The 25509-nt window shown below is 43.0% G+C and overlaps 1 protein-coding gene across 2 annotated transcripts; it reads right to left on the minus strand.

Moving 5' to 3' along the window:
- Nucleotides 1–128: 128 nt before the first annotated feature.
- ZC3H12B (zinc finger CCCH-type containing 12B) lies at nt 129–24483 on the minus strand. Of its 2 annotated transcripts, XM_080352462.1 has the most exons (6): nt 24230–24483; nt 8147–8921; nt 6688–6827; nt 5735–5969; nt 5529–5635; nt 129–4967 (listed from the first exon to the last, which is right to left on the minus strand). In XM_080352462.1, the coding sequence occupies exons 2-6, from the start codon at nt 8755–8757 to the stop codon at nt 3547–3549; spliced, it is 2514 nt and encodes an 837-aa protein (XP_080208588.1). In that variant the 5' UTR covers nt 8758–8921; nt 24230–24483; the 3' UTR covers nt 129–3546. The 2 variants fall into 2 exon arrangements, with proteins under 2 accessions (XP_080208588.1, XP_080208587.1); XM_080352461.1 differs by lacking the exon at nt 24230–24483 and having other exon boundaries at nt 8147–9313.
- Between the last annotated feature and the right edge of the window lie 1026 nt (nt 24484–25509).

Here is a 25509-nt window from a genome sequence, read left to right on the forward strand (position 1 = left end):
TTTTGTCATTAAGACTTACATTATATTTGGGTCAACCAAAAAAACCCAAAGAGATTTATAAAATTTTACAACAATTGAACAGTAATGTTTAATTCTACAAATGAGTAAAGCCAACCACTGCAGCTCAATACAACACCAACAGGACTAACAGTAGTGAAATCATCTGTATGCACAATTTAATATATTACTGACATGTAATTCTTACAAAAAAGTTCAATAACTTAGACAGACGTCCCATAAAGCATTTGTTTTGATTCATGAGTGTAAAGTTACACGCTTGTACGCGACAAATCATGTGAAAGTAACAGAGCTAAAGATGAAAGCTCAGGAATCTGCTCTGGCCCCAGCCAAGCCCTGAGCGCTGCTGCTCAACTCCCCGCAGCAGCAGCCCGGGACTGCACCTTCCCACTTCTTGTTTCTCATCCAGCACTGTAATTTCATGGATTTTATTAAAATATAGTTTCTAGAACTGTTCTTTTACAGTTTTAAAAACATTTAAATACTATGCTCTCAAAAAGAGCATTCATACAAAGTCTTGTATTTACAATATAGACAGTTATGATTGAGTGTTAAGATCAACTCTTCCATGTAAGAAGAAATCTAATCTTATGCACTGAAGATGAGCGAACGTATTGGTGTTTTGAACTGGCACATAAACATATCTGAAAACAGACATGGACGACTGAATTATCACTTAAAGTAGCTGATTAGGAAAGACCACATCACAAACAGAGGTTTAGTGACCTCAGGAGGACTAAACCAGCACAAAATCTGCAGATCACTCCCACGAGGCCACACCGCCCGTCCGCTGTGCTGACAGATGCCAACAGCTGCTGGACAAAGACAATGTGCCCTCCAAGCGCCTCAGGGAAACAATGCAGGTTTGTATTGGCAGAGCATTCCGGCGTGTGAAAAGGAATTGTTCTATCAGGAGGACTAAAGTCAGTGAAAATTAAAAGGACTAGACAAATCCTAGGAAAATGAGTATCTCCATAAACCAGCCAACACTTCACACAGAAACTTCTGCTCCGTTTTCCACAGTAGAAAACATCAAAAGAACCCGCTAAACCCCTCTGAAAACAGCTTATCTTTATAATTGGAGAAGAAGGGAACAAACACTTCTCTACATACAAATATTTAAATCCATGCAAGATGGAAAGTGTGAGTGCACAATAAACTTCATTTTATACCTAAATAAATTATAAATTAATCCATTAAGAATAAAGCAGGGTCTATAGCAATTATACTGCTACATTTTAAAACACATGCAGATGAGTTAACAGCAACATTTTTACATTAAGTTTAGTGCAAGAATGTATCTGCTTAATAAATAGACTAAAAGATCACTATGTAATGCTTCGAGGTGTACACACAGCATCTGTGCACGTAATAAACTGATTCCAAAAAGTTGTCCTTGTTTGTCTATAAACTACAAGTGCCCATTTTAAATAAAAAATATCCATAATTACTCATGGGCTACTTTCCTGTGACACATGGTGTCACAAACATCATGGTGAAAATGTAACACTGAAGTTAATCTAGAGATTGTTATTGTTTTTATACACAGTTTTTATACAATCAAGAAAAAGAGATACAATTTGTATCAACAAACAAAAGGTCATTTCTGGTTATTTGAGGCATTGCTCTCAGCTGCTTATACCATGCAAGAGAAGAGAATAAGAATTAATTGCAAATTAAAATTATTAAATGCTGGTTAGTAAGAAATGTTTTTGAAAACCGGTCAAGAGTTAAATGTTTTCCTCAACTATTATAAATGTCTGAAGATTTATTTTTCCTATTAACAGAGATGATAACAAACTAATTAAAACTTATTTTTAAACACCAAGTGTAATTGACTCATTTTAAATACATAATGACATGGTCATTATATATGCTACCTGTACCAACACAGGGACGTTTATCCTGTGTGAAATGATATGGTTATCAAATCTCAATAAATTAACTATAGTTGCACCTGTAATTATGGTTTGCTGTTGGTTTGTTGTTTGTGGTTGTTCTTTTAAAATCACAGGAACGTATTCTGCACGTGATAAAGAGCCCACAAGATATTTAGAATCAAACCAACCATTGCAGTAACACAAGTGGAGGAAATGCTGTAACTGTGCTCCTCAGACAAACAGATAACCAGAAAGCAGCATGCAAGCCGTTATCAAAACACCAGAAACAACCCTGACTGCAGCCTCACGTTCCGTGTGTTTCACAGTAAGAAACATTTAGGCAGTGTCACACCTTCTCATGAAGAAACAAAGGCCATAAACCCGGCCTTCTCAGCTTTCATGAAAAAAACTACAGTAGAAGTCAACAAGTCCTAGCTCGAGACCTGTCGAGTTAGTAATGCTTTGAAATGTTGAAATATACAATGGATTCAAAAAAGGGCGTCCAGTCAGTGCAGCTTAAAAAACAATAAACGCCTCTTTTGGAGACATTTAGCTACAAAGGTTCCCACCCTGAGCAAGGTACCAGTTGCGCAAACAATGCCACACAGAATTATCTCACCTGTTGGAACAGGAACTCTAAAAGCCTTCGGGAGGCAAATGCACACCTTTGGATCTGGAGAGCACGGGCCAGCTTTGACAAATCCAACTGTAGTGGCTCTTTTCAAGAAGCTGTCCCCCCGCGCCCTTCTCAGCTGAGCCCGCACGGCCTCTTCAAACAGCGCTGCCCAGGGGCCGCGCTGACCCGTGAGCCCCCACCTGGGCTCCAGCGGCCGCTGCTTCCAGGCGAGCGACCCGACCTACGTACAGCCGGCAATGCCAGCGGGTCTGCGCACCGGGCCACAGCTGCCGCCGCAGCCAGAGGCAGCTCTGCAGAGGGAAGCTACAGCTGAACTTCTTAGTTTACTGAAAGGCGCTCATGCCCTCACACTCAATGTTTTGGTCCTAATTTCATAAAGTATTTGGCTTCTGTTGGATTGAGCCAACATGCTGGACAATGTAACAGATAGTCAAACTCTTGGGGCACAGTTTTGAAATTTAAGTACCAACAATACTGACATTCAAAAGCTGAAATCAGTCTTTCCTTTTACAAACTGAGTATTTTAATTTTTGTCAAGTTTACTTTTTCTCCAATATTTAATATGCCAGTAGGCCGTGTCAAATGACAAAGCTGAAACCCTGGGTCATCTGGGCGTGTATAGAGCATACCTTTAAAGCCGATTAGGTACTTGTAAGCAAATTGAAAGTGTACACTAAACCATGCAGTATAATTGCTAACAATAATTTTGTAGTAACAGCTTTGAGACACGGAACGTGACATTGTAGTTTTTAATGAGCTATCCATGCACCAAGGTATGCATTTCCTATAAAATACTACTAAAAATCCCTATATTTAAAATCTTAAAATTTACAATACAATCAGCTCTTGTGTAGTGCCTCAGCATATGTATGCTTGCTACCGTATACAGAATTTTATACTATCTTAGTAGAAAATATTTACAATAGATTTGCATCTTCCTTCTTCATATTAGTTTTCCTCCAGGTCCTGTACGCTGTATATTTCCATTTATCCAAAACAAGCTGTAATGCTTTAACGCCCTGTTCTTAATTTGGCAACAATCATAGCTGCCAGCTGTTGCGCATCTGTCATGTGGGGATTCTTTTCCATCACAGAAAGGACAATGCTCGGAGGGAAAATATTGCAGAGGTTCTTGTACGTCTGATACTGGTGCTCTGGAATGATATGGGGCTCCCGTGGCTCACCACATATCCCAATCCAGGGATTTCTCCAGAGCTGCTCCATCTTCTCAGGCATGCTTCTCACCATGACGGGTTCGTAGCATGGCTGCATGAGGTTGTTACTCAGCGGATACGAGTGGTAGGTGTAGGAGTCTGATGCACACGGCAACGGGTCCCAACTCGCGTGCTGCTCTCGACAGAGCGGTGGCCGTCTCTGCCTCGCGGGGTTACTTTCATAGAGCCGTGAGTCAGAAATACTGTCCATTCTGGTCATGACCAAGGCACGGCTTGGTTGCGCAGCCGATGGATGAACATTTTGAGGCACAGCATATTCCCCTGGACAACTGGACCGTGCTCCAACAACTGGATGCTGGGCATGTAGGCCTAAGTGGGACACTGACTGTTTGCGAAGGGATTGCTTGGGCTCCTCAGCTCCATAACTCTGAGCTCTGTTTAAGGCTTCATGGTAACCATGGGAAAAAGGCTGAAGACGATTTTGCGATGGCAGTCTGTGGATCTTCACATTGTCTTCTGGACTGGCATCTGCTACACCCAGATACAAGTCATTGTAAGAGGAATAAGAATCATTACTTGTATGGCTTAAGCAATTGTCAGGACAGGGGCTTGAGTTTCTAGAATACATCCCCTGGTCCATATCAGCCCCGTAATAATCTGTGTTACGGATACTACTTATGCTCAAGTTGGAGAAATCACTGAGTAAGGAATAATAGCCGTGGTCGCCCAACGATTCGTATTTGGGATACTGGTCAGTATAGCTAACTGAGGTGCCATGACTGTTGGTGACTAGTATAGGAGGATATTGCACACTGGACATGTGTTCCAGTGAGGATTTCTGATGCATGAACTGTGAGGAGCCTGGCACCGGACTGCTTGCCGAACGAGTATTTAACGCACCAGCTGCATGGCTTTTTGGTGGAGGGAGCGTTGGCACACTCAGTGCGGTCACCAGAGACGGGACAGAGCTGGCCTCGGACTTGCGTGCTACTGACAACTTTTCCTCGGGCTCCACAGCTACTGACCTAATGCTCGGATCTGACTGACGTTTTGGGGCAACGCGTTTCACTTCAGAACTGATTTCTCCTTTGGAGCTGGATGGCCCTGTGCCACATTTGGCCAAGGCTCCCTCACTCATAGTTTTCACAGCAGATAATTTGGCACTTATTCGAAGCTCATCCGCTACTGACCTTTGAGGCTGGTTTGCCCGTTCTGGGTGGTAATATTTACATTTGTGCCCATAGGTGCACTTTTTACCTGCAAGAAAAGTGTTTTCAGGTTAAATAAACCAAAAAACCCAATCAATACCACTAGTTGTTATCTTTTTTCTTTATATCTTTCACTACTTCTCAATAGTAATATTTCTATACTAACCCCCCAAGGAATAATTATATATAGTGTCCACAGGCAGTCACAGACTCGCTGTCTGTATCCATGTATATCACTGCATCAAGGGCAAAGACACATTACTTCTGTTATAGCTGGCTCATGATTTCAATATTGATGACATACTCAATGCTATATAAATCAAGCCAGCTCTAACACAGTTTGCATAGTTGTGAATCTTCTTCCTTTAATGCAAATCAGAAGAAAATAGCAAAAAAATGTGTTATCCACGAGTTATATCTGGTAACTCTTAATTTTCTGCTTCTTTTTTTTTTGTTAATTATTATGTGTATGAAAGGTATAAAAACTGATATAGTGCTCAGATGACATTAGGAAAATTGCGCTTTTTTTTTCAGTAACGACAAGATATTAATTAATTGCTTGCTTCAACTACCTTTGAATACAATGAAGCAATCTGACTTAGGCACTTACCATAAGGACATGGTTGTTTCTTATGTTCAGGAATAACTGGCCTTTTCCTTAAGAAATTTTCAAGGCTTGGACCATGGCGTCCTAAAGGATCATCAGGAGGCATAAACCTAAGGGGAAACAAACGAAATGTGAATCTCAGTTATTAGCGAGGATGCTGAACTAGCAAATTCCCTTACTTTTGAAACAAAAAAACCCCCACAACATACTTGTCATTCACAAACGAATACATTAGCAGCCGTTCCTCTATGAACTTCTTCCATTCTGGCTTTTCATTTTGAAGATCCCGATAGTTGTCATTTGATACAATGATGCCATCCGAGTCAAAAGCAAGTTTTACTATGAATCGATCATCATAGCAAACTACTCTTCTTCCCTGAACTCTTCGAGATGGGGTGAAAACAAGGATTTTTTCTTTCTCTAATTTACGTAAAATTTCTTGATCTGTAAAATAATGTTAGTTGAGCAGCTTTTATAAAAGTTGTAAAAGAAAGAAATGCAGTCTTTTAAATATGAAACTTCTTGCCCTCCTTTCTGAGAAAGTATTTTGCAATTATGTTCACATACAGTCCCCATTATCATTTTAAAAACACCCAGATGCAGAGAGCCATTTTACTTCTGAGATTCAAAGTTCTGGGTAAATATTCAGTATTTAAGCTATGCCTCTGTAAACAAACACGTACCTCTACTCAGTCTTTCTGAACACGTCAAGAAGTTGGTTGTTGCGCTATTGTAACAGCCTTCTTGACAGCCTGGAGTGAAACCTGAGTGCTGTCTATTGCTCCAAACACATGCTGCCTCTTCAGTGTCCAGGACAATCCTGCTCACTGAGACCCCGGCCCGATATCGCTGACTTTACACGCATCCAGCAAGTAAGAATCAGTCCCTACGTGCTTAACAACGTTTGCTAATGGGAAAATTATGACTACTGCTTCACAAAACTGTTGAAACGATCCCATAATGTTACAAAAACCCAGCACTGTTTACAGATGCAGACACGTAAGTGCTTGTTTCCAGTGAAACTGTTGTTTTCAAACAAACAGTTGAGTACATCACACGCACAGTATGCGGCACCCATCAGAAACACGACGCCGGTGCATCTTCATGCAATACTTTATTTTTCTTTTTAACCAAGAGGTCAAAGAAAATCTCGATCTGTTACCTGTAATCGGTGCATCAGGTCGAGACTGCTCCTTTCTCCATGCAGGTACAAACACAGTGATATCTTTATGTCCTTTTTCCAGAAACCAGTCAACAGCCAGCTGAATTCCCCGACAGGAAAACCCTTCTTTATTCCCATGGCTGAAAGTTTTAGAAATAGCAAGGACAAAAGTTACATTTGGTTTTGGTTTTTGTTGTTGTGGTGGTTCTGGTTTGGGTTTTGGTTTTTTGCTTTGTTTTTTCTTCTAAAGCTGCCATGGTCTAAGGGCATCAGGGAAACAAAGTCTGCAAAGACAGGCAAACCTGGTCATCAGACCAGCTTACATACCTGGAAGAAGACAACTGTCCAGAGCTATTCAGCTATTCTATTACAGCAACACTGCTACTTAAGATTCTAGAAATAGTCAAATTTCACTCTCCCAAAAGCAAAAACAAATAAACAAAGTTTTTCTGCTTTTTCATGTTATTAGCTGAGTTAATGAAAAGTATCACTCACTCCAACAAATTGACCTTGCCTTAAAAAGTACCATACGAAAGTTATTAATAACAAAACCAAAATGAACTAACAATGCTGGCTGTCATGGGTGATATGGGCTTTTAAACATCTAGATTAAAAAAAAATGTGTTTCTCTAATACTAAATGCATTTTTATTAGGGCTTTTTCAAGGAAAAGAAAAAACTTTGAAAGATGTTCAAGCCCTACCCCCACCAAAAATTTGTTTTCTGAAGCACACAGGAGTGAAGCAGCACACAATTCAGATACAGGGCTTCAATTTTTACAATGGCCTAAGAACTACCTGCAAAAGAAAAAAATTCTTTAGGATTTTGATACAAATTAAGTAGAATCTTAATTATGAATCTCATTTAGCCTACCTTATGGTTGCACCTATCTTGATTTGCTAAACACAGAGTGAACTAAAGAATCAGATTTTAAATCCTTTCAGGAAATAGTTTAGGAATGCCTGAATAATACATGAGTACCTACATAAGAGAAGACGACATTTAATTATAACCTCCTTAGTAGTTAGTCTTCACAGATAAGAGAGAGTCACAGATCTTTGCATTACAGCTGGATTTCATATTTAGATTCAAACCAACATTTTCTCTGTCTAAAAAAACAGAGTGCACATATTACTGCTACACCATATAATTGAATAATAAAAAACTACAGGTTCTGGCTCTTTTCCGTCAATGTTGTTACAATGTTGTTTGTTGCTGTAACAAAAGATTTGAGGGGAGAACTTGGTTTGAAAAGGGGGGGAGGGGAAATGGAATAGGGATTTTATATATATCTGGGAGCAACAGCACAAATAAAAGCCTGGACTAAAGAGTCCATTAAAAAGATGTATTACCAGTGTAAATACTTCGTGTGACTTAAAAAGACTTTGCCAGAAATACTGATTTTTCTCATAAATATTTAGTGACTCGTGCTTGTCAAGCGGTGTGACAGGGAGACCCACCTCATAGCCACATTGCTTCCGTCAATGACAATTGGCCTCAGGTTATCACTGTTGTCCACAACTTCATCTTCTAGTGACAGTTCAGGGCTCGCTATTTCCTTTGGGCAAGGGCCTCGTGGCACCAGAGCACCAGTGGCACTGCTGGCACTGCTTTGTCCCTCTGATTCACTTTTGTTGCCAAGTCTCACAAGCTCTGCCAGAACATCATTGATGAGCGCATCTGCTCCCAATTTATTCAGTACAGCCTGGATCTGATCTCCTGCATACCCAAGCTTTAAAGCAAAATCCATTTTAGCTTGGTATTCCTTGTCCAAATTAGTTTTGCATTCATCTAGCTTCAAGTCTTGTGTGATACTGCTCTGCGAAAAGCTTGGGCGATCCAAACAAGGGGACCGACAGAGCGGCCGATGTGTTTTAGTGGGAACCTCCTTTTCTCTCCACGGAGTGTTGCTGCAGCTGCTCCTGAAGTACGGCTGCTCAGGTTCACTGTCTGAGCTCGTCCATTCCTCAGATTCAGCACTGCACTCCCCAGCATCTTGTTCCACGTTTCTGGCTTTTCTGGAGCGCCTCTTCTCCATTTTCAGCTTCCCTACCATAGACCAGGCCGTCATCACGTTCAGCTTCCAGCCAGAGCGCTCAGTTCTCTTTCATTTCCAAAGACACGTGGAATTCATGCTCGATCACATTGTGTTGGCCAACTGAAAGTTTACATGAGGCTGAAGGTAATTCGCCTTGCTTACTGTGTTCTGGCATAAACAACACCAACATGAAGTTCCTTTGAAAAAAAAAAAAAAGAAAATTAGCTTTTGACAAATCCCGCGAGTACTCAACTACGATGACTTTGTTTACAAGTCAGCAGCAGAGGTCCATAGTCATTCACATTTCTGTGTAAAAATTGATCATAAGAAAGCATGTAATTATGTTGTCTCTTTAATCACAAATTAAACTCTTTTTCCCTCCCCCAGTTACTGTACATACAAAAAAAATTACACTTCCCACACAATAAACTTACAGCTGGAATTAATGGAGTATCTCAATAATATTTAAAGATAATAAAACAGAAAAGGGTGATCCAGAGCACTTCCATCAGAAACTGCCTTTACAGCCATTTACTGCAGGAATAGCCTGTCTACATCAGGAACACCTGTGTGGAGTTCCAGTACACACAACATTTAACACAAACCATTTCAGGCCCTTTTGGTAAGAGTTTACTATCAGAACTAACAAGGTTATTTCAAGCTGGCTGCTAGAGGTGTAAAGGTCAATAAATGGATGCACAAAGGCTCTACACTTAATCACCTTGTGCTGTTCACTGGACCTACTGCACTGCAAATCCAAACAATCAAGGATGGATATTATTGCATTTTTTTCAGAAAGTCAGGACAGACGCTCAGAATTCTCATCCAGGGCGGAAGAACAGTTGTTTGTAACATCTCCATTCTTTTTGCCAAGCTGTCATCATTTCTTTAACCATAATGTCACAAGAATGTTTTTGCCATTTGTTAAACTTATCATGCCTGGCTTTCCACTCCAGTAAATAATCCTAACACCTTTGCTAATGGAAATCTCATAAGAATGATCAGCCAATGGTCCTTGGCTCTCGGATCAGAGCAACTAAAAGCATTAACTCTGGGCTGGGCTGTTATCTCTTGCTCTCAAACTAAGCCCAAACAATAGCCATGCTAGCTACGAACAAGAAAAGTTTGTAACTCTATGAAGAAAATTCACTCATTTTCAGTCAAACCAGCACAAGGGCCAAATTTACATTCTCTTCTAAACACTTCAATATCAATTTAAACCACAAGCCAAATACATTCCTTCCTAGCTGGAAATTAAATTACCTAGATTAACTCAAAAAGACTATGATATTTTAATAATAATAATAATCATCATCATCATCTGGGTAACACTCTCAATAATTAAATTTATATTTTTCTTTTTTTTTTTTTTTTAAGTTTTGCTTTTATTTTTCCCCCTCTTTCTTAGCTGGAAAAGAATCCATTTTATCTGCATATAAACTGATTTCACCATTTTGTTGCATTGTTCCAATTCTGCATATATAGCGCTAGTTTTCTGTTATATAACATCATATAAGCAATTTGTCTTAAATCTCATTTGACCTTCCCTGAAAGTAAAATCTTACTGTAACAAGAAGACAGTTTGATCATCGTTCAAAAGTTATTTAAAATACAAACACAGCACATTAATCCTAGGCAGAGTTTCTCCCCCTGCCGCTGACGTACTCACGAGGCAGCAGCTCCGCAGCCCCAGGCTGGGTCAGGCTTGCTGTGCTCTGGTCACAGCGGTGCACCCGCGGCTCTCTTAGGAAAGCTCGGTCTATGGGAACTCCCACTTTGTGACTCATCTTGGAGGTTCTTTTCTTTTTTCATTCATGTCAGCCTTTGGTTGAAAGCCACTAACTAGGGAAATTTTAGCTGCCTCATCCCTCTCTTGCATAGCAGTGGAAAATATTTGGTCTGTGATGTAATGATCACCATTATCTTTCAAATATTTTAGAAGGGAACTAAAAATACACTAAAAAAGAAATAAATCTCTAGTTGTTTTCAAACTATTTAAAAACTAAATCACAGGGTTTTATAACAATCTCTTCACATCCATCTAGGATCTTGTGAGGGAAGCACTAAAAGTCAAAGGTCCTATTTGTACCAACTGTGTCATTTTTTCTACCAAAATACAACACAGAACAAAAGAAGAAAAATAAAAAGTAGACATTATAACTTACTTCTGGAAAAGTAAGGAGTTTTTCCCCATTTTCTTTAAACACCTGGCACACAAAGCCAGGACCTGCAGAGGCAACCTTTGCCAACTAGTTTTGATAGCCTGTTTAGCACTAGCTGCCACGGTGACTGCGAATGGGGCAGGCGGGCTGCAGAGCCCACCCTGCAAGCCTGCACACTTGTGCAGAGTCCCTAGGAGAGAAACCAGCCTGCACCAAAGCCTCTCCACCCTTGGCCAGTCGCTCCATCTGCGCAACTTCACTGTCCCCATGCATCCACAAACTTGGGACATTGTAGGATTTGTTCCCAAATGCATAAGGTTCTCAGACAATGAGGGTCATCTCATTGTTTGGTCAGGAGAACCAAAACAAACAAATCCAACAACAACAAACATATTGCAGCACAGGACCAAGTTTTCCCACTGACCATTGAGAGAAGGAGCCCGGGAAGGAGGACGTGTAGTGTTGCTCCTAAGACAGCAAATACAGTGGAATGAAGAACTACGCAAGAGAAAGCACGGCAACTACCACTACTTCAGCACAGCTGAGGCGCGGAATGACCTTACAACCCTTGAGGTTATAAGGAAGGTATGTATTTATTTACGACGTCAGACACACGGGGAATCATTTCACCTAATACGTGTGCAAAATTACAGTAGCTGTGAGCTTGGTTAAATGCAGTAAAGTGTTACATATTCATGAAAGTTTTAGGAACGCCCATACATATTCATATCCTGTCCCCCGAGAAGGCAGTTCTTATTACGAGTTCCCGGAGACCATTTCCATAGTCTCCACCTCTGGCAGTGACCGTGACCCCGGGTCGTCTACCTCTGTACACCGTCACCTTCGGTCCAGTGTGATGAGCTGGTCAGGTCTCAGACTGCTGAGTTGCTTAAAACTGGCATATCTCCTGTCCTGTGCCCAAGTTTCTGTAATCTAGTTCACCGAAGGATGCATCAAGGATGCACCCAAGGATTATTATTTTTGCAAGGTGTCAGTGAAGTCCTGTTTCTCGTACAATAAGTTACACAGAGCTAAGCAAGGCTGGGCAATAGTGATGTAGGTTAAAGGGTTAGCTCTTTAAGTGTCAAGTGTTAGTTCTTTAAGTGTTAGTTAGTTGTCAATTCCCTGTACCACAGCGCCCTTCTTCACACCCTCCAGATCAGAAATCAGACTTGTAACACCACCGTTCAGCTACAAAAACAGCACTATGGTCTCTCCCTCACTTTTTCTCAGCCCCGAGCAGTCCAGTCTATACTGTGCTGCAATCTCACAGTCATCACTATAGATTTACTGCATGTTCACAGACTGTGATCCAGACCCGTGACCCTGAGCAACTCTCAGCAGTGACAAAAGGCAGAGCTACAGAAACCGATTACCACTTGCTGTCAAATTGCAGTCACGATTTTTAAATAAATACCCAGCCCTGTTCTGGAGCCCAGGCTGACTATAGTGAAGAGAGTATCTCTCTTCTGTCAGTGGGTATTTGGACCCAAGCAGCCTGTCAGTCACTGCCTCTGTCAATGGCAACCAGCACCACGGCTCTGAAAAGGCTCAGGCGCCCGCTCCTGGAAAGCTGAGATCTCAGCTCTGTACCACCCATGTCTGAAACCCTATTTGCTCAGTTTACTTCTGACTTCCAGTTCAGCACCTCTACTTGCTGTCATTCACACTATGACAAGCATTTGGTATATTAGTCCTTTGTAGTAGACCACATGGTTCTCCTTCAAATCAAGGAGTCATCTGTTATGTAAGCATATCAGGGAAATGAGTTTTCTGTATGTTCAAAGCATGTAAACTCAGTGACTTGAATTCACCACCTATCTCAACCATACAACAGTCCAACTCAAGAAACTGCTGATTAAAAAACTGTAAGTAGGAACTTAGGAAGTTCCTTTAAAAGAAGCTTGATGCTGCCAGGAAATAAAGAACAAATGAGATACTGACCAGGTTCTGTCTTGCCACCTCAAATACAAGAAGAGCCCAGGGAAGAGCTGTATCCGCTGCTCTTTACACCTTCTCATGGGAAATGTGAAATAGTGTTAAGCAGATACAAAATCAACATTTTATCTTGACATTAAGCCAAGTCCAAGTCCTCCATTTTTTACCGATCTTAAGAATTCTAATGCATTTTTGAGCAAGTTTTGGATATTGTCATTAAGCTTTTCATAAGTAGCTTGTCTTGCTTTCCCTGACTACCTCTCCAACTAAAATAAGGTTCTTGCTTCACTGTTTAGATCTATTGCCATTGAAGCATAACCTAATAAAGAATTTAAAAACACATTTAAGTTGCTAGCATTGCTTCCTGCTTCCCATACTGCTTATAGATTAAGTATCCCTTGCCAAATACATGTCAAAGTGCACCAAACAACTCTGGTTTCTGTTGAGGAAACCCTGAGCAGCTGCACAGCTCCAGTTCCAGCCACGCCGAGCACATACTCCCAGGTTACACACCCCAGTACACACACACCCCCAGGGTCACCTGCACAAACACAATGGGACTGGGGGCCTCAACTCCTTGCCCTCTCTGGCTGATAAAGATGAAGGTCTGTTAGTATAATATGCATAATTTGTATAAATATAGTTTAAAAGAAAGTGTGGTCAAAAATATAAACTTTTTTTTTTTTTTTTTTTTAAACAAAAAGGTCATTCGGTAGTTGCATTTTTCAAATCTGTATGAAAACAACCCCTGGCTATTAATCTTCCTCCTGCTTCCCACTTTAAGCAACAAAGTTCATAATTTCTTTCATATGTGTAAAAACAACAACATCAGTGCCACATGTTCAGGACAACTTCCAGTCAGCAGCAACATCTGTATGCAATTAACTCACTGGCATTTAAGCTAAAAAAAACCCTCAAAGCTGCAGTAGTATAGTTTGCTTGCTTGTTTTTCCACATTGCACTTTCCAAAATTCCAACTTGTCATCTTGCAAAGTACTGACAATAATTAAGAATTTCTTTTCTTTCTCATTTACACTAGCTGGCAGGGGTAGTACAGCTGTACCTATGGACCTCAATCGGTTCCTATTCTATTCTAACTCTGTAGTCCCTAACTAAACAAAAACACAATCGAGAATTATGATGACTGGCTACAGATTAATTCAACAAGTGGTAACTGGAATATCAGAAGGACTACAGGAAACACTGAAGTACTGTCTCAGTTCACTGTTTGTCCAGACACCTTTAGAAGGTACTTTGTGAGGACACTAAGGGAGTTTATGGAGAGGTTTTAAAGGGGCAAGTGAAAAGTAACGATGTGTTTAATATGCACATGTAGAATAAAACGACAGCTTTCGTGCAAAGTCTTTGGAAGGAATATCTTAGTTGAGCTCTATTTCTGGAAGCAACAGGTGGTCCATCGAGAATTCTCTGTTATCTCACTGCCTTTGTGCTGCCTTTGTCCTTACGTGCACAGGAAAAGTTGTGGAAAAGGCGCTAATAATTTGTTTACAGAGCTATCCTTGCAGATAATTTTCCACTTTTTTGTTTTGTTATAGCTTATACTGTACAGTTTTTAAAGCTGGTATAGATGCATTAAGGAGTTATCACACAGGGTAAATTAAAAAAAAATCCACTTACAAGCGAAAAGAGAACAAACATTTAAAAACATAAATCATTTGAGTCACACTTGATTTTGCTGATAACTACAAAATTAAGAAATGAGTCAGTGTGCCTCAAAATCTTCCCACAGCTAGAATAAAAGCTCATCTCACAAATCATAAACAATAATATTGTGTTGATGAAATTTTAGTGTTTGGTTAGTACGAGTTATGTTATCTCCAAAGACAGGAGAATATGAACATATATCTAAGGAGAGAAAAGAAAGCTATTACCAGCTTTTGATTTAAATATAACTCAGAAATACATATACTGCAGCTTTAAAATTTTAATTCTCACCATGTTCACTGCTAAGAAACCAAGTTTTCTTAGTAAACACCTATTTCAACACAGTCACGACTGACTAGTAGAATTGATAACGTGATTCAGAGAAAAGGGTGAGGCAAAATTATGTATATTTTGTTCATAAAGGACTAAACTGAAAGCATCTATTTAACTTTGTGGGTATTAAAATAGAAGGAAAATGTCTGCTCAGTAATAAAGCACTCTAATATTAACGAAAAACACTTGGAAATTATTAAAAAATTACTATGACAATGACTATAAAAGAGCTGGTGCTAGAAATATTCTATTCAAAGCCTGTTCATTTCAGCAGGACCAAGACAATCAGAGCAGACAGTGAAAGGTCGGACCAAGCCACTTCTTTGGTCCCTTCTGACACGGTCTCTCCACCATCCACGTGTGTCTGAGCTGTGCCCTTCAAAGGGGCAATTACAGGATGCATACATCTGTTGGGAGGAACAACCTTTAAATGAAAAGTATTTTATTAATTAACTCCTTTCATCAACTTTTAAGCAGCTTTACATGTTTTCTGTCATTACAGATACTAAACTGGAAAAACAAACACACACCCAACCCAAGTACTTTCTCAAATGTCTCTCCCACCTGGATAATAAATACAGATTATAATGATTCTATAGTATTTATTTTAAGAAGAGGGAGGATTGATTGTTTTCCCTTGTACATTTTTGAGACACATGCAGTTAATAAGGGTTTTTAATAACACTCAAGGAATTAAGAGTGAAATCAGCAGCCCACTTGAAGTGCACGTACACTAATGCATGCAGTATGGGCAACAAACAAGAGGAGCTGGAAGCCATCGTGCAGCAGGACAGCTATGACATAGTTGCCATCACAGAAACATGGTGGGATGACTCATATGACTGGAGTGCTGCTATGTGTGGCTACAAGCTCTCCAGAAAAGACAGGAAGGGTAGGAGAGGTGGAGGGGTGGCTTTACATGTTAGACAGTCACTCGACTGTTAAACTTGAGGTCAGCAGTGACAAGGTTGAGTGCCTGTGGACCAGAATCAGAGGGAAGTTCAACAAGGCTGACATCCTCGTGGGTGTCTGTTATAGACCGCCCAACCGGGACGATGAAGGAGATGAATTATTCTACAAGCAGCTGGCAGATGTCTCAAAATCGACGGCCCTTGTTCTTGTGGGTGACTTTAACCTGCCAGATATCTGCTGGGAGCTCAATACTGCACAGAAGAGGCAATCTAGGAAGTTCCTAGAGTGTATAGAGGACAATTTCCTTCATCAGCTGGTAAATGAGCCCACCAGGGGCAAGGCCCCACTAGACCTACTGTTTACAAACAGAGAAGGGCTGGTGGGAGATGTAGTGGTTGGAGGCCGCCTGGGGCACAGCGACCATGAAATAATAGAATTTCAAATACTCAGAGATGCAGGGAGAACCATTAACAAAACCTCTACGCTGGACTTCCGGAGGGCAGATTTTTGCCTATTCAGAAGTCTAATTCAGAGCATACCCTGGGAAACAATGCTTAAAAACAAGGGGCCCAGGAGGGTCGGACATGCTTCAAGCAGGAGGTTTGAGTGCACAGGACCAGGCTATAGCAGTGTGCCGAAAGGCTGCCGGCGGGGAGGACAACCGGCTCGGCTAAACAGGGAGATTCTGAATGAAATCAGAAATAAAAAGAGACTTTACTGACTGTGGAAAAAAGGGCTGGCTACTTATGAAGAATTTATGGAAATAGCTAGATCATGCAGAAAAAAAATCAGGGAAACAAAAGCGCAATTTGAAGTTGATTTGGCCAGTTATGTCAGGGATAATAAAAAGTCCTTCTTCAAATATGTTAATAACAAAAGGAGGGGCAAGGAAAACCTCCATTCTCTGTTGGACTTTGAGGGAAATATAGTTAACAAAGATGAGGAGAAAGCTGAGGTACTTAATACCTACTTTGCCTCAGTTTTTACCAGTAAGACAGGTGGCCCTCAGGACAACTCATCTCTGGAGGTGGTTGACAGAGATAGGAAGCCAAATAGGCCCCTTGTATTCCAGGAGGAAATAGATGGTGACTTACTGAGCCATCTGGATCCTCACAAGTTTATGGGACCAGCCGGGATCCATCCTGGGGTGATGAGGGAGCTGGCGGAAGAGCTCGCCAAGCCGCTCTCCATCATCTTCCAACAGTCCTGCCTCACTGGGAGGTGCCATACAATTGGAAATTGGCCAATGTTACCCCAGTCCACAAAAAGGGCTGCAAAGCTGACCCTGGCACCTCCAGGCCTGTCAGCCTGACCTCGGTGCCTGGCAGGGTTGTGGAGCAGATCATCCTGAATGGAATCACACAGCACCTTCAGGATGGACAAGGGATCAGACCCAGTCAGCATGGGTTTAGGAGGGGCAGGTCCTGTCTGACCAACCTGATCTCCTTTTATGATCAGGTGACTCACCTGGTGGATGAGGGGAAAGCCGTGGATGTGGTCTATCTGGACTTCAGCAAGGCCTTTGACACTGTCTCCCATAATATACTCCTGCAAAAGCTGGGAGCCCGTGGCTTGGACAAGTGCACTCTACGCTGGGTTAAGAACTGGCTGGAGGGCCGGGCCCAGAGAGTGCTGGTGAATGGGGCCGCATCCAGCTGGCGGCCGGTCACTAGTGGTGTCCCCAGGGGTCAGTGTTGGGTCCAGTCCTGTTTAACATCTTTATTGACGATTTAGATGAGGGGATTGAGACCATCATCAGCAAATTTGCTGATGACACCAAGTTGAGAGGGAGTGTGGACCTGCTGGAAGGCAGGAGGGCTCTGCAGAGGGATCTGGATAGACTGGAAAAATGGGCCGATTCCAATGGGCTGAAGTTCAATAAGGCCAAGTGCCGGGTGCTGCACTTTGGCCACAACAACCCCCCCGCAGCGCTCCAGGCTGGGCACAGAGTGGCTGGAGAGCAGCCAGGCAGAAAGGGACCCGGGGGGACTAATGGACCGGAAGGTCAACATGAGCCACCAGTGTGCCCAGGTGGCCAAGAAGGCCAATGGTATCCTGTCCTGTATCAAAAATACCACGGTCAGCAGGACAAGGGCAGTGATCCTTCCCCTGTACTCTGCATTGGTGAGGCCACACCTGGAGTACTGTGTTCAGTTCTGGGCCCCTCAGCTCAGGAAAGAGATTGAAGTGCTGGAGCGGGTCCAGAGAAGAGCAACACGACTGGTGAAGGGACTTGAGCACAAGCCCTATGGGGAGAGGCTGAGGGAGCTGGGCTTGTTTAGTCTGGAGAAGAGGAGGCTCAGAGCTGAGCTCAGCACTCTCTAGAACTACCTGAAGGGCAGTTCTAGCCAGGTGTGGATTGGTCTCTTCTCCCAGGCATCAGCAATAGGACAAGGGGGCATGGGCTTCAACTCTGCCAGGGGAAATTTAGGCTGGATATTAAAAAGAAGTTCTTTACAGAGAGAGCGGTCAGGCATTGGAATGGCTGCCCAGGGAGGTGCTGGACTCGTTGTCCCTGGAGGTTTTTAAACTGAGATTGGACATGGCACTCAGTGCCATGATCTGGTCAATGGACTGGAGTTGGACCAAGGGTTGGACTCGATGATCTCTGAGGTCTTTTCCAGCCCAGCCGATTCTGTGATTCTGTTCATCTACAAAAAAACCCTAACTGAATACTGACACCTGAAACGGTGATGTCTAGGGGAGTTCCATATGCACAGTGAGGAATAAATATTTCAAAATTCTCCTTCTGTATTTCTTAAACTATGAAATAGACATCTTCACAACAATTAAAAACCTGGCATGTTTTCTATGGAGAAAATTAAGCTATTCCCTCCATGGCTTCAGCATTAATTTCAATGTTTTAGCATGTCTCTTGCCTCTCTATTTCACTAACTTACCATCAGCGTTCAGGACAAGCCATCTTTACAGAGAAGGCTGTTCCAAACAACAGCCCAGTCTTTGATTACTGTGGCTATTTCTATATCACCAGAACCCAACTGAAGAACAGAGACACACACCCAGATCAATGTCCATGCAGCCAGCCCAGGCACCAAAAGCAACCAAATCCCAACAACATGGACTGCAACACAAAGTGCACAAACTCACCAGGATCCCAGGTCACCTGTTCTACAACAAATGAAGTAATGAGTTAAACCCATTCTCTCATCTTCACAACTAAACAACATGTAGGGCTGGTATACTACATACCTACTACAGCTGCGCCTCGTGAGTACAGCATAAACAGCGTGTAAGCTGACTAACACCACAGCTGACAACTTCCACATACTGATTACGGTAAATTACGAGTCTAAAACAACGGAAACAATATGAGTAGAGACAAAGAGAAGTCTTTCCAAAAACGATTCAGTGTTAAGAGACACCATATCCACTGAGCCCTTCAACATTGCAGAGTGCTACAGCACAGCCCAGTGGTGACTCTCAGGACACAGACTGCACTTTAGTGATTTTTAACACTTCCAGTACATGACTAATTGCCATTTTAAAGACATGACAATTTGGGCCTGCAGCACACATGCACACACACAAAACCAAACCAAAACGCATGGCACAAGTCTTCGGGAACGTGAGCAGTATCTATCAGGCAGCAGTTAGAGGACACAGACAACAAGCAGCTCAAGATGCACAGATGGCCCTGGGCTTTGCTTAGCGCTTGATTAGCGCATTTCTACAGCGCTCATGAAAAAAGTGACACAACCCAACATTGGTGTTTTCTCGGCACTGAAGACACAACTTTCTTGTATCCTTATTTCAGGAGCAATACAGAAATTACACATTACTGCTTGCTGCTTTGAATATTTTCTGACATAGTCAACTACTTTATCTATTGAGAAAAAAAACACTTAAAGCTGACAAAGTATATGAGTCACAAATAAAAATGGTAGTTTTCCCTCATTCTAATTATACACTTAGGTGGTACACATCTGCTGGGACAGATTCACAACTGAAAAAAGCAGAATACATTCTAAAATTAACACGTGGGTATTTCAGAATGGATGAAAAAAAAAATGGAGGAGTTGGGCTGACATTATGTGCAATTCTCTTTTGTCCTTAATAAAAAGGGTTGGTGATCTGTAGCATTTTGCCTGTGTGTTTATATACCTCGAACCATTAGATTTCCATATTTATCATTATTTTGAACAGAGCTAACAGGAATACATTACAGTTTATCCATGCATACCATAATAATACATATGTTGTAATTCAACAGGAATTAATCACTTTTACCCATTTATTTTTTTGAACCTTAGAATTACTTTCAGCATGTAACAAATCTGTCAGCTTTGCATATTTAATTTTCATTTACTATGTCAACTGTTGCAAGATAGTAGGAAAATAGGATAAAATAGGCTTTGTAGAAAATTTTCCTATTTACGTCGGCTGTTTTGAGATTAAAGTGACTCCAAAATGGTGATGCTTTTGCAAAAATACAGTATGCATAATTTGTAGTCATAGTGTCCAGTGCACCTCTCAGTGATGTCAACAAGATCCTATGACCAAGCACTCTGAATTTATCTAAGACATGGAATAAAGAATTCTACTCTATTGCTCCTTTTAAAACCGTATCTTACACAGTTTTATTAAACTGTCCTAAAAGATTTTTTACTTAGTAAATAAGACTGACCAAATCATTGACACGTGTATAGCATATATATTCTGATAGCGCTTCCATGAAAAGTCCAAAATACATACGAGACACTCAGTGAAGGAAAGCAAGTGTATCAAAGCAGCTGCTTTTGATGCAAATATCTGGCATTAACATCACTTACAGCACTTTGCTCACTGAGGAGTGAGGAATCCTCCTTATTTAAAAGGAGTACTCTTATTTTAAGATACTTAAAATGAACACGTGTTCAAATACTTTTTGTACTTTTTAATCTAACAAAATCAACTTATTTCTCCATTCTAGAAGAGGTAGCCTAAATGAATGACCTGAGCACAGATCTGCAGCTCATTTATACATTCAAGGCATATAACCAGTATTCCCAGAGCACGCACCAAGTTAAAATCCCACTTTTAACAGAAGCGTTAAAATGGCAGATCAGAGTTTTTAGTCCCTTGATAATTAGAGCCATAAGAATGACAGCATTTTGATTCAGTTTAATGGATTTTTTCTTACCTTACTATGCAAAGTCAGTCTCAACATGTTAATGCTGAGTTGCAACACTGTCATTCTGATGAACAGAAATCTTAAAGTCACACAAATCAAAGGCCTAATATTGTACAGTCTTTTATCAAGCCACACTCAGAACACCACCAATAAAAATATTTTTCTTCTTCTACTCATTATAACCTCTCTAAAATAAAACACTGGTGTACTTTAAGCCCAAAGTAAAGCACTACAGGTAACACCAGTAGTGAACACCTCGTCCCTAAAATTAATATTGAAACCACAACTAAAAAATAGCCTGCTGGCTATGGTTAGTAATAATTTTTATTTAGAAACGTCCTCCTTTCTGAGTCACTTCAGATGCACTATTTTAAAAGAAAAGCGAATTTTCTTTTCTGTTTCTGCATCTGTCTGTCTCCCTCCCTCCAGCACCTCTGGAGTAGAACAGTGAGGGATGTGACCGCACACGTCTGCTATAGCGGCCAGGAGGAAGGGAACTCACCAGTAATCGTCATTATCACCCAACCCTGAAGGGGATATTTTGTCTTAACGAATGCTAAGGCAACACTTGTGGTGGTGGAAGAGGTTCAGCTGTGCAGACAGGACTGAATTCGAGGAAACCACACACTAGAATGTATAGAACTAGAAATGAATTTAGAAATATCACTAAGCTTTACCTTGCTGACATTCTGTATCTTCTTGTACCTACATGTGTCCCGTCAACACACAACAGTGATGAAAAAAAACCCAACCATATACATACACACATAAACATAAAATGGCTACCCTTAAAACCCAAAGACACTTAACTGAATTACTTGTTTAAATAAAGAATGTATACATTTGAATCAAAACTGTCAGATAATTAAGAGTTTTTCTTTTTATGGCACATCTCGTGAATAAATTGTTCATCTCAGAACTATAAAACTATATCTTAAGACATGCTATTCTGCTTAGATCTGCACTTCCAAATATGTTTCCTAAATCTGAAATGTATGAAATACAATACTACAGATCATGGCATTGGGAAGCCTGTATCTGTAAAGGTGGTCATGGTATTCTTACCTCCAGACAAATTATCTGTGTTACCATGAGTATATTGTAACGAATCGACAAAAATGGACAATCCACAGGAAACAGAAAAAACCCACAACGCATTAACAGATGTAAAGAAATTTTAAAATACCAGCATTATTACTCAAACATCTTTTTCACTTATAATGCCTAGAAAAAAAATAGCCTTTTATAATAAACTTACAAAAATCGTAAGTTTATACATACAAAAATACAAATTGCTCCAGCCATGTACACATGGCTCTTCAAAGCACCTTATGTCTACCAGATTCCATGATCAAAACAGGGCAGCATTCTCAGGGATGTGTCTGAGGTGTAGGCAGCATTGCAGCCATTTATATGTATATATATTTTTTTTACATTAGGAGATAGACAAATCAATATATCAAACTAATTTTCAATGTGGCAACACCTGAAAACTTCTTCTCAGTCTATAATTTACATTTCTTCACCTTCCCAAGGCCAGCTCCCATAACTGAACTGACCTGCTGCCCTCTTTATTTCCAAAAGCTTTTCCAAAAGTGATGTAAGCACTAACAGAGTACAAGTGACAGAAGCATTTGTTTTATTTCTATTACTCACAGATCTATAGTAGAAGTGTTTTACAAAACGACATTTCAGTTGCAAACTTTCACTAGGAAAGTCAAAACCAGTAGCTGTTTACAATGGAATAATTTGCATTGGAAAAGGCATGAAGATCAAAGCACAAAAAACCAGAACTCGCCCCACAGCAGTTCACAGTAAGAATTTACTTTCTTACTAGTTCATTTGGATATCAACTATCACAGGTGCCCTTAACACCTCTTGTTTCCATTCTTTCTGAAGAGTTTGGATGTCCCTAGATTTTTTTTTTTCAATACGTCTTCAAGAGGCCATTTAAATGAAAGTGTCTTAGGAAGCTTTACAGATTGCTTCTATTAAAACTCACTACACATTCGATCGTTTTAAAAGACAAACAGATCACGGGTCCAGAAAATGTCAACAGCCACAGGATCAATATATGGAAAATATATGACAGTAAAGAAGATTACATATTCTGGCAGCAGTTAAATTGTTCTAAATTTGAGGGTGACCTTGACTTTGTCACTAACCCATTTTTTCAGCAAGAAGCAAAGACAATTTTATAAGTGACATTAGCTACACTTGTGAAAGACACCTTTCAGTTCTACATACCACAGTCCATTTTTAACATCCAGCAAGCACAAGATGTATCTCACCAAAAAAGATACCTCCTATACAAGAATGACTACTTGACAGACACATCCATTTGAATAAACAAACACACCAAGCGTAAGAAATGTGATTGATCTGGAATGCTGTACACTCTTAACAACTGATATGCATAATGTTAGTTCATAAATGACCAGTATCATATTTTAATTTCTATTCCTACTCCCCATTTATGACAATATGTGCTAATCACTGAAACACACTGCAAGATTAAAAAATAAAAAAGGTATCACATGCATCTCAATAAACTCAAATTAACTTAGATCTGCCTTTATCAACCTAAGCAGACATAATACTGTTTGCTAACTTGTGAAGAAAATATCCAGCTCTTGTGACATATCATCTCCAAACGATTAAATGGCAACTAGAAAAGGAGACAGCTATGAAAAATAACACTTTAGAATGAACCACCTGGATAAAGTATCTAAAACGTTGTGTATACTGCAGCAGGTGACCAGTTCCTTATTCCCATTTGCACTACAAAGCAAAATGGAAGGATGTGAGCAGGGATATCAGGTACCCTCCAAAAACGTAATTCCCTTATTTCACACCTTGCTTTCGTTAATGCAAGTTTCTTGCGGCCCTTCTTGCGCGCTGACACTGAACAGCTCCCCGCACAGCGCGCTAACGCAGCCTTTGCAAGCCCCTCCCGACTCTCGAATCACTAACTGCAACCAGCCGAATTTCCTGACTGCCCCCAGGCCGCTCCGGCCGCCCGGCCCCGCGCAGGCCCCGCGCCCCGGCAGCGCGCAGGCGGAGCGGGGCAAGGGGGGAGCAGAGCCACGGCGAGCGGCCTCACCTGCTCCTGCGCCGGCCCGTGCGCGCAGGGCAAGCGGGGCACCCCGGCCGGGAGGCGGCGGAGCGGGCGGCCCGCGGGGCCCGGGCGGCAGCAAGGCCGCGGCTGCCGGGCCCGGAGAGCGCCCGGCGGGCCGGCAGGGGGCGTCCGACCGGCCTCCAGCGGCGCGCGGCTCCCGCCGCGGGCCCGGGCAGCCAGGGCTCCACCGCCCCCCGGCCGCCCCGCGCGCTCCCTCACCACCCCCTCCCTCAGCCGGGGCCTCACCCGCTGCTGTCGCTGCAGACACCGCCCGCGGCTCCCTGCGGGCTCTGGCGGCGGAGAGGCGACGGACGGCGGCGCTCGGCGCGGCCGCGGCGGGGGCCCCACTCCGGCCGCTCCCGCCGCATGGAGGGGGAAGGGCAGGCCGGAGCGAGGGGAGCGGAGGAGGATGGGGGCGGTGGAGCAGAGCCAGGGCGGGCCGCGAGGGGAAGGTGCGGAGCGCGGCTCAGCGCCGCCGAGAGCCCGGGGGCCGGCGCTGCCGCCGCCTCATCGCTGCCCGCGCCCTAGCCGGGCCAGCGCCGCTGCCGGGCGCCGTCGCCTAGCAACTGCGCCGGGCCCGCCGCTGCAGGCGCCCGGCTCCTCGCGCCGGCCCGCGCGCTCCCGCAGGCAGCGCACGCGCCAGCCGGCCCCCGCGCGCCCGGCGCGGGGGCGGGGCCGGCACGTTCCCCTTGCCCCGCCCGCCGGGCGCTGTGCGCGTGCAGGGGGCGGGGCAGCGGCGCGCGGGGCGTGCGCACGTGCGCGGCCGCCCGTCGCTCGGGGCACGCGCGAGAGCTGCGGCGCGCGGCGCTGGGGCGCGTGTGCACGTGCGAACGCTGCCGCTGCGTCTGTCCGCTCGTGACCGGCGTGCTGGCGGTTGACGGCACCGGAAGACACGTCACAGACACGCGGGGCGCTCGAGGTCCGAGACAGAACGGGGGGGCGGGAGCAGCCCGCTGGCGCTGGCCCTGCGCTCGTCCAGCCCCGCGGAACGAGGCGGCTCGGGAGGGCGGCTGGCGGCGTTGGTGAGCGCACCGCGGCTGACGGCCCGGCTGACCGCGGGGTGTGGCGGTGTCAGGCAAGGCGGCAATAAACCGTGGCAGACGCTCCCTGTTATCCCCTTTATCTCCCGCCACCCTTTCCTTTAGATCGGGAAGATGATAAGAAAGGTAAGGGGAAAGGAAGAGAGACTTAGACTTCAAGTTGGAGAGTTTTAAAGGGTTTTACTAGTGCTACTAATAAATAGAGAATATGTACAAAACCAGTCTCAGGTGCTCGATGTGCAGCTGCGTCACCCGGCAGCAGAGCGGGGGCCGCGGGGCTGGCGGCTCCAGCAGCTGCAGCTGCGGCCCCGGCAGTCACGGGCGGGACTGCACAGCAAACGAACCCTGGGCGCGGGATGCAGGGCCTGCGGGTCACAGGCAGGCAGGCAGGGGCCTCTCTGGATGCGGCCGTGGTCAAAGAGAGCTCAGCCCTCGTGATCACGCTGTTATGTAGGGGCATGATGATTATGGGATGGAATACTTCCG

This window comes from Nesoenas mayeri, assembly GCF_963082525.1.
Source record: "Nesoenas mayeri genome assembly, chromosome: 13".
Taxonomy (NCBI): Eukaryota; Metazoa; Chordata; class Aves; order Columbiformes; family Columbidae; genus Nesoenas; species Nesoenas mayeri.

Bases quoted from the DNA above. Each gene is read 5' to 3' on its own strand.
- ZC3H12B (XM_080352462.1), bottom strand. From the start codon at position 8,757: ATGACGGCCTGGTCTATGGTAGGGAAGCTGAAAATGGAGAAGAGGCGC. The intron at 5,636-5,734 runs GTATGTTGTGGG...GTTTCCCCTTAG, and splicing joins TATTCGTTTGTGAATGACAA to GTTTATGCCTCCTGATGATC. The intron at 4,968-5,528 runs GTAAGTGCCTAA...CTTTTCTTGCAG, and splicing joins GAAACAACCATGTCCTTATG to GTAAAAAGTGCACCTATGGG.